At 29.4% G+C, this 8,913-nt stretch overlaps 2 protein-coding genes across 2 annotated transcripts; both read right to left on the minus strand.

Moving 5' to 3' along the window:
• Positions 1 to 5,211: 5,211 nt before the first annotated feature.
• Positions 5,212 to 5,634, minus strand: LOC125221477 (S-protein homolog 24-like). Its single transcript, XM_048123597.1, has one exon. It carries the CDS (start codon positions 5,632 to 5,634, stop codon positions 5,212 to 5,214), a length of 423 nt encoding a protein of 140 aa, XP_047979554.1.
• A 2,493-nt stretch (positions 5,635 to 8,127) lies between these two features.
• On the minus strand, positions 8,128 to 8,550 carry LOC125221476 (S-protein homolog 5-like). Its single transcript, XM_048123596.1, has one exon. The coding sequence runs from the start codon at positions 8,548 to 8,550 to the stop codon at positions 8,128 to 8,130; it is 423 nt and encodes a 140-aa protein (XP_047979553.1).
• Between the last annotated feature and the right edge of the window lie 363 nt (positions 8,551 to 8,913).

Here is an 8,913-nt window from a genome sequence, read left to right on the forward strand (position 1 = left end):
ACAACATTTCACAGACGGTGAGAATATATAATATAAAATATTTCATATCCTTTAAAAAAAAGACTAGTTTTACCATTCTGGACCGTCTTCCAAAATTAGAGTTTAAATATGAAAAGATTTTATAAATTAATACCACTAATAATATGGATTTCACAATCCACTAACACTACCAAGTGCATATTAAAACTCGCATAATAATAATAATAATAATTATAAAATTGTATAAATATGTTATACATAAAATTAATCCAACACAGGTGCTCCACGACTACTTGTTGATATTTTTTTTCAAAAATAAAAAAAAAAAAATTGCTAAAAGGACCTTATACGTGCACACGGCAAATCTAGAAACATTTTCGTAGTTCACTCTTTAAATACTTATTTGTTATATTTGTGACATATAAAAAAAAGAACGGTTATAATTGGGACAAAGATAATATTCACTACAATTGTTTATGATCTTAATTTCCACATTTTGCAGTTACATATGAAACCTCATTTTTTTTAGTGGCGTTAAACGGTACATTAATTTAGAATAAACAACCGATCGAAAAATGGGATAATTAATTAATATACTACCTTTCTAGACAACATTTAACTTCAAGTATATACAATTCACATTTTTTAATAGATTTTATCATGAATTATATATCTCATTCCTTTTTCTTAATCAAATTAAAAGCCTTATTTTCCGTCTTCCATTAATCAGGTCACACACAACTCTAACGGACTTATAATCTTTTATTAAAATCCTATCTGAATCACTTAAAAAAATATATTTTGGAATATATATAATAGAGAAAATATAACCAGAAAACGATATATGTGCATGTTGTAGTCCTCCAAATTAATCCGGAGAGATTTGAAAATTTATTCATGTTCAATAATTTATGCAGAGAAGAAACATTATACTAGTAATTAAATAGATACAATTTAAGTCTCCCAATCAAATTCTTTGTTGTAGGCAGGTAGATTATTAGAGAAATAGATGCCATCTTCTTGAGCTGCCCAAACGCAGGTACCGGTGGAACACTTAATCGCTCCACGACGATTTAAACACGTCGATCGACCTCTTCTTCGTACCCCAACACAGAGTACAGAAGAACAAAGTGTTGTCTGCGATGTTCTCGCAAAACTACCACGTGAATTCAGTGGTGTAAGATGTAAGCTTATGATTTCCGAGATCATCGTTTCCAGATGCACAGTGAAACTCCAGTTGCGGAGAGTCCTCGAGGAGGAGTGTGAATCAAACCCATGTTTGAATTGAGATACTGATGCAAGTTCTTCCCTTCTGAATCAGATAGATTCATGTCTGAAAGAGGTTGACAATAAGTTCTTCCACTACATGAACAGTGTATTCGTTCGTGAGAAAGCAATTGCGGGCCGATGTTTGGAGAAGAAGATTTGATAGAGTGATCAAGAAGAGGATTTTGAAGCTCACGATTTTAGACATTTTGGTGCATGAGATTTCAAGGGTTTAAGGGCTCATATATATAGTCATAGAAATGTGCTAGTAATAGTACTATAGTAATGTGTAGTAACGTTTCATTAAATAGAATTTATACATGGAATTTTGAATGTTTTTTTGCATCGAGTAACCATTAAATTTATTTACGGATTCTGATTTAAGTCACTTTGACCAAAACATATTCAACATTTCATAAATATTAAAATTATAGGAGAAAAAAATTACACAATAAGCTTCTCGGTTATTTTAGTAATCAAATGGTGAATTATTTAGTGAAAAACTAAAGAGGATGTATATGTAAATGAGTTAAAACTTAAAATTATATTTTCGAACATAGTAATACATAAAAGGGAAATGATTTTTTGACATTATGGCAATGCTGCCATAATGGGGTTAAAATAGTAATTTTAGATTATTTTTTTATTTTTATTTAAATATATAGTTATGTTTATTTGGATGGCTTGATTTTAGCAACGCATTTATGTTCCAAATTGTTTAGGCATTTATCAATAAATGATTAATTTTAATTTTGGAACTGAAAAAATTCGAAGTCATTTTGTTTAGGCAATGTATATATATTTCCAAATTGACTATTTAGTTTTAAATAAATGATTAATCAATTATAAATATACATTTTTATTCTTATTCATAAGCATACTATTAACTATTATTTCAAATTTTCATTCCCTCATAATTTACAGGAATTCCATATATAACTTGTGTCTTCTTGTTAGTATGGGGATTAAGAAATCAGTGTTTAAAGATTAAGTGGTACGAGAATAAATAGATTAAAGTAGGAGAGAGAAAAAAAGAGTAAAAAGGGAAAGAGAATAAAGTAGGGAGTGTCGAAATATTAATTACTATTTCGTTGGATGATAAACCTAAGAAATTAAGTACTACATATATATAAATGTAATCGTTTTTATTACTTAAAATTTTAATAATTATTTAACAGTAATAAAATTATTTGATTTCATTAGATAATAATTACTACTAGTAATGATTTGATTGACATATATTTGGATAAAAGATAGCTATTATAATAAAATGATGCATATATATAAATATTTCATTTCTTTCAAAGTGACATAGGCGCTACATAAAATATAATCATAAAACGACACATCTCCAAATCTAATCCATCCATTAATTTTTGCATATAACAAGAAACCTAAGCTACATCAAAATTCAAATCTCCCAATCAAATTCTTTGTTGAAGATAGGTGTATTATCAGCGAAATAGATACCATCATCTCGAGCTGCCCAAACGCAGTGACCGGAGGAGCACTTCTTCCTCGTCGACGATTTAAACACGTCGACCCTCTTCGTCTTGTTGCCCCAATGCAGAGTGCAGAAGAACAAAGTGTTGTGTCTTATGCTATCGCAAAACGAAAACTTGTATTGGGCGCCATAAGTAGTAAGCCTATGATCTCCGAGATCATTGTCTCCGGATGCACAGTGAAACTCGAGAGGCGGAGAGTTCTTGGGGAGGAAGGTGACCACGTGGACGGTGAATTCGCTCGTGAAGAAGCACGTGCGGGCCAATGTTTGGAGAAGAAGATGTGATGATAGAGTGATCAAGAAGAGGGTTTTGAAGCTCATGATTTGAGACATTTTGGTTTAGTGCATGAGATTTCAAGGGTTTGGGGGCTCATATATATAGTCATGGAAATGTCAAATGTGGTACTACTATAGTAGTGTATTGTAACAAAATATCTTTTATTTAGAGCTAAAAATATACTCCATATATCTTCAATTATATTGGTAGATTGATCTTTTCATTAATGGGGCATAAAAAATTGCATGTTGAGGAAATGATTTAGGAAATATACTACTCCCTCCGTTCCACAGACCACAGTAATAGAGACATTTCATTTTGTGTACTCATTTTAAAAAAGTAATTATAAAGTAATTTTGCGTACTCATTTCTCTACATTATTCTCTCTCTTACTTTACTATCTCTCCACTTTAACCATTTAATATCATTTTTTTTAAAACGAGGGCAGAAAATGAAATGTCTCTATTACTGTGGAACTGAGGGAATACATCTAATATATACTCCATATATACTACATCTTCTTTGATCATTTAAGAAGATTAAGTTTCTAGTAATCAGCATTTAATTGCATGTTGAGGAAATGATTTACTAAATCTTCAGTAATCAATTCCATAATTTCTAATCAATTCTGTGGAATCATTTCTATCCAATTTTAGGTAGTAATGCACGCATGATTTCTTGTCCATTAACAAAAAAGAGGACGTTTCTTCATTCCATTTTTCCAAAATTATAACTAAAAATAAGTTGTTGTATGACCGAGCTTTTAAGATGTTAGTAGTTGCAAAGTTGTAGGCATAGTTTATAATGAATAAAGTTTTTCTCAAGTTATAAGATCTATTTTTCCAAAAAATGGTTTGCTTTCCTTTATTTATTTATTTTGATGGTAAATGGATGTAGAAAAGCAGGAGAAATGGAAATGCTAAAAATAGGGGGACGAGTTGAGTCGACTTGTAACCTAATTTTAAGGTGAGCCTTTCTTTCATAGGATAGGACATGTACATTACTCTCACACAATTAATATGTAATGTGTGTGCTAATAGGCTAATTAAAGAATTTTAAATTTTTTGATGAATTATTAATAGACTTAGTCACAAAGGGTAATTAATGGCTAGGTAGTGAAATGCCATAAGTTGTCGCAGACTAACATCACAATCATCATATGAATAGTACAACGTATATGATTTCATAATTATTTTAAATTACAATAAACATGAATAGTAATTTAATATTTTATGAAAACAGACTAGAAATTATAAAGGACGAAAAAGAAATCAAAAGCTCAGCAAACTGTTAATTTACTTATATATATCTAGTTCGATAAAGCGGGTAATTAATTAATATACCTTTCTAGACAACATTTTAAGTATATATAATTCACATTTTTTTATAGATTTTATAATAATGAATTAACGATGAAGATTTCTTTAGTTAATCTCATTCCTATTTCTTAATCAAATTAAAAGCCTTATTTTCCGTTTTACATTAATTAGGTCACATTTAGTATAGGTTTTATCAAGATTATTATGAATTAACAATGAAACGTTTCTTTACTTTATCTCATTCATTTTTCTTAATAAATTTAAAAGCGTTATTTCTACTCATTAATTAGGTCACAACTCTAACGTAAATTTCTTTTATTTCTACTCATCTCCTGTGATCACGTCTTTATTTTATATTATACTCCCTCCGTCCCTGATTAAGAGTCACACTTTTCTATTTCGATCCGTCCCCGATTAAGAGTCAAACTTCCTACTTACTATATTTGAACATAAAAAATGTCATTACCTAACTCCATTTATTACACAAAATGCAATAACTTAACTCCATTTATTAACAAATTTATTACACACAAAAATTCAAAGAGGTCTCACATTCCAGTACCTATCTCCATTTATTACACATTCAAACACTTTCTTAAAACCCGTGCCCGGTCAAAGTGTGACTCTTAATCGGGCACGGAGGGAGTACTTCTTTCGTTTCGATATTACTTCTTTCGTCCCATAAAATAAGGGCAATTGAAACGGCACAAGAATTAACATTCAATTGTAAAACTAAGAGAGAAGAGGAGAAATGTAGTTTAAATAGTGCTAGTGGACAGTGAGACGCAATATTCACAAAATTGAAAAAATTTTCATGTTCAATTATTTTTGCAGAGAAGAAACATTATAGTATTAGACACATAGAATTAATTCTCCCAATCAAATGCTTTGTTGTAGACAGGTGGTTTATTAGCGAAATAGATACCATCTTCTTGAGCTGCCCAAACGCAGTTACCGGAGGAACACTTATTCCTCCACGACGATTTAAACACGTCGAGGGACTTCTTCTTCTTACCCCAATGGAGAGTACAGAAGAACAAAGTGGTGTGTGTGATGTTATCGCAAAAGGACCACTTGACTTCGGTGCCATATTTAGTAAGCTTATGATTTCCGAGATCATCGTCTCCCGATGCACAGTGAAACTCCAGTGGCGGAGAGTCCTCGGGGAGGAAGGTCACCACATGAACGGTGTATTCGTTCGTGAGAAAGCATTTGCGGGCCGATGTTTGGAGAAGAAGATGTGATAGAGTGATTAGGAAGAGGATTTTGAAGATCATGATTTGAGACATTTTGGTGCATGAGATGTCAAGGGTTTGGGGTCTCATATATATATAGGCATGGATATGGACTAGTGTCTCTTTTAATGATATTTATATGTGGAATATAAAATTTAATTTTATTTGCATCGTGAAAATTCAGTTTAAGGAGTCTAATTTAAGTCACTTTGACCAAAATTTATTGAAAATTTCATAAATATTAAAATTATTGGGAAAAAAAATTACACAATAATCTTCTCGGCTATTTTAGTAATCAAATGGTGAATTAGTTAGTAAAAAGCTAAAAAGGGTGTATAAGTAAATGAGTTTATACTTAAAACCTGAGAAATACTGTAAGAAACTAAGTCCTAAAAAAAAGGTAAAGCTATGCAGTAAATATATCAATTATGGATACTATTCATTTAATTATCTCAGCTCAAATATTTTTACATTACTACCTTTTTTTTTTCAAAGGAAACGCTTTATTGTTTCGGAAATATATGATAAGAAAAACAAGTCTATAAAAAAAGGGTAAAGCTATTCAGCCATAAGTCACTGGCAATAAAATAGAATTTTAGTAAATATATCAAGATACTATTCATTTACTGCTCAAATATTTTTACGTTACTACCATTTCTTTTTTCAAAGAAAAAGCTTTTTTGTTTCGCATTATAATTTCAGTAACGATTTATATAATTAAGAGTGAACTACAAAAATAGTTCCTGGACTATGCTTTTGTCTCGCAATTGAACCCTGAATTTTAAAAATATCCACAGACAACCCTGGACTACGCGTTTATTTTAAAATTGGTCCTTTTTCACTATTTTATGACGAAAATACCCTTTTAGGGGGTTTTGGAGGGTTTGAGCAATTTGGTCTTTTTACATTTTAAATCTGATATTATTCAGTGATTACTAAATCTGATATTATTTCAAAATTATCATTCTTCTTGTCTTTTGCCATCCTTCACTTTGTTTCTTTATTTCAATATTAGATTTAATTTTATAAAATTAAATTTAAAATTTCAATTTTTAAATATCAATAAATTTGTTTAATTAAAACTATTAATACATGGACACTATAAATATTGAAAACTATTAATTTTTGTTATTTAATATAATATTCAGCTGAATTGAAGAAGTACAGATTAATCATGATGGAAAAATAAGAGCTATTCTATTTAGCCTTCGTTCGATTATTATAATTGCTTGTGATTAAATATTATGAAGTTGACTAAAAATTTGATACTACTAAAAATTTGATATAGGAGAATTTTTGTTGAAATTTTCTAGTTAATTTTGATTGTTTTCAAATTAATAAATAAAAATTATATTAGTCTTACATTAGATGCATATTTATTTCAGAATAAATCGTGTTATATGATCTATTTATGATTAAAACTATTAAATATTGATTAAAACTAAGGCGTCGTCGTACCTTATTGATTAAATATTAGACACTATCAAATATTGATTAAAACTATTAATTTGTTATTTAATAGTAATTTTAATAATTAATAAAAATTTATTGATATTAACAAATTGAAATTTAAAATTTTATTTTATAAAGTTAATCTAATATTGAAATAAAGAAACAAAGTGAAGGATGACAAAAGGGAAGAAGAATGATAATTTTGAAATAATATCAGATTTAGTACATCACTGAAATAATATCAGATTTAAAGTGTAAAAAGAACAAATTGCCCAAATCCCCCAAAACCCCCTAAAAAGGTATTTTCATCACGAAACAGTGAAAATGGACCAATTTTGAAATAAACGCTTAGTATAGGGTTATCTGGGGTTATTTTTAAGAGTGAACTACAAAATTGGGCTCTACGTATGACAAGTCGAACGCTAGAGGTACCCATGTTTAAAAAAATGCATTGTAAGCCTCTACGTATGAGTATAATATCATTTCAGACCCTTTTTCACTATTTTGAGTCTTTTATACCCTTTTCCACTCACTTTTAACCTAAATGAAATACCAAGGATATTTTAGTCTTTCTCATTTTTATTACTACGTACTATGTTTATTTTATATTAAAATATTATTTTCATTTAATCTATAAATATTATAAATTTAATTAGATTTATAAATTAAAATACTTATAAATAGTTATTATAAGAATGATTTATGTTTTTGTTTTATTCTTATGTTAAACTAAACTAAAAATATAAATCATTCTTACGTTAACTTTTGAAAAGAATAAAATATTTTAGTTAAACTAAAACAAATCATAATTTCTCAATTAGGTTAATATTAAAATTAATAGAAGATGTTTAACTAAAATATTAAACATAAATTCCAATATTTCGACAATTCATCTTCTATTTAGTTTAACTAAAATAAAAATATAAATTATTCTTATGATAACTATTGATAAGTATTTTAATTTATCAATCTAATAAAAGAAGAGGAGAAATGTAGTTAAAGTAGTGCTAGTAAATAGTGAGACGCAAATTGAAAATTTATTCATGTTCAATTATTTTTGCAGAGAAGAAACATTATAGTATTAGACACACAGAATTAATTCTCCCAATCAAATTCTTTGTTGTAGACAGGTGGTTTAGTAGTGAAATAGATACCATCTTCTTGAGCTGCCCAAACGCAGTTACTGGAGGAACACTTATTCCTCCACGACGATCTGAACACGTCGAAGGACTTCTTCTTCTTACCCCAATTGAGAGTACAGAAGAACAAAGTGTTGTGTCTTATGTTATCGCAAAACGAAAACTTGTATTCGGTGCCAAATTTAGTAAGCTTATGATTTCCGAGATCATCGTCTCCAGATGCACAGTGAAACTCCAGTGGCGGAGAGTCCTCGGGGAGGAAGGTCACCACATGAACGGTGTATTCGTTCGTGAGAAAGCATTTGCGGGCCGATGTTTGGAGAAGAAGATGTGATAGAGTGATTAGGAAGAGGATTTTGAAGCTCATGATTTTAGACATTTTGGTGCATGAGATTTCAAGGGTTTGGGGGCTCATATATATAGCCATGGATATGGACTAGTATATAGTAACGTCTCATTAAATGGAATTTATATGTGGAATATAAAGTTTTATTTATTTGCATCATCAAAATTCAGTTTAAGGATTCTAATTTAAGTCACTTTGACCAAAATTTATTGAACATTTCATAGATATTAAAATTTTGGGGGAACAAATTACATAATAAGCTTCTCGATCGGGTTATTTTGGCAATCAAATGGTGAATTAGCTAGTTAGTAAAAAGTTAAAGAGGGTGTATAAGTAATTGAGTTTAAACTTAAAACATGAGAAATACTATAAGAGGGCGGAAATATCTGATAAAGA

Source organism: Salvia hispanica, chromosome 1 (assembly GCF_029641045.1).
Source record: "Salvia hispanica isolate PSC_SH4W2 chromosome 1, Shi_PSC_v1, whole genome shotgun sequence".
NCBI lineage: Eukaryota > Viridiplantae > Streptophyta > Magnoliopsida > Lamiales > Lamiaceae > Salvia > Salvia hispanica.

Coding starts and splice junctions, on each gene's coding strand:
- LOC125221477 (XM_048123597.1), bottom strand. CDS start 5,634: ATGTCTCAAATCATGATCTTCAAAATCCTCTTCCTAATCACTCTATCA.
- LOC125221476 (XM_048123596.1), bottom strand. CDS start 8,550: ATGTCTAAAATCATGAGCTTCAAAATCCTCTTCCTAATCACTCTATCA.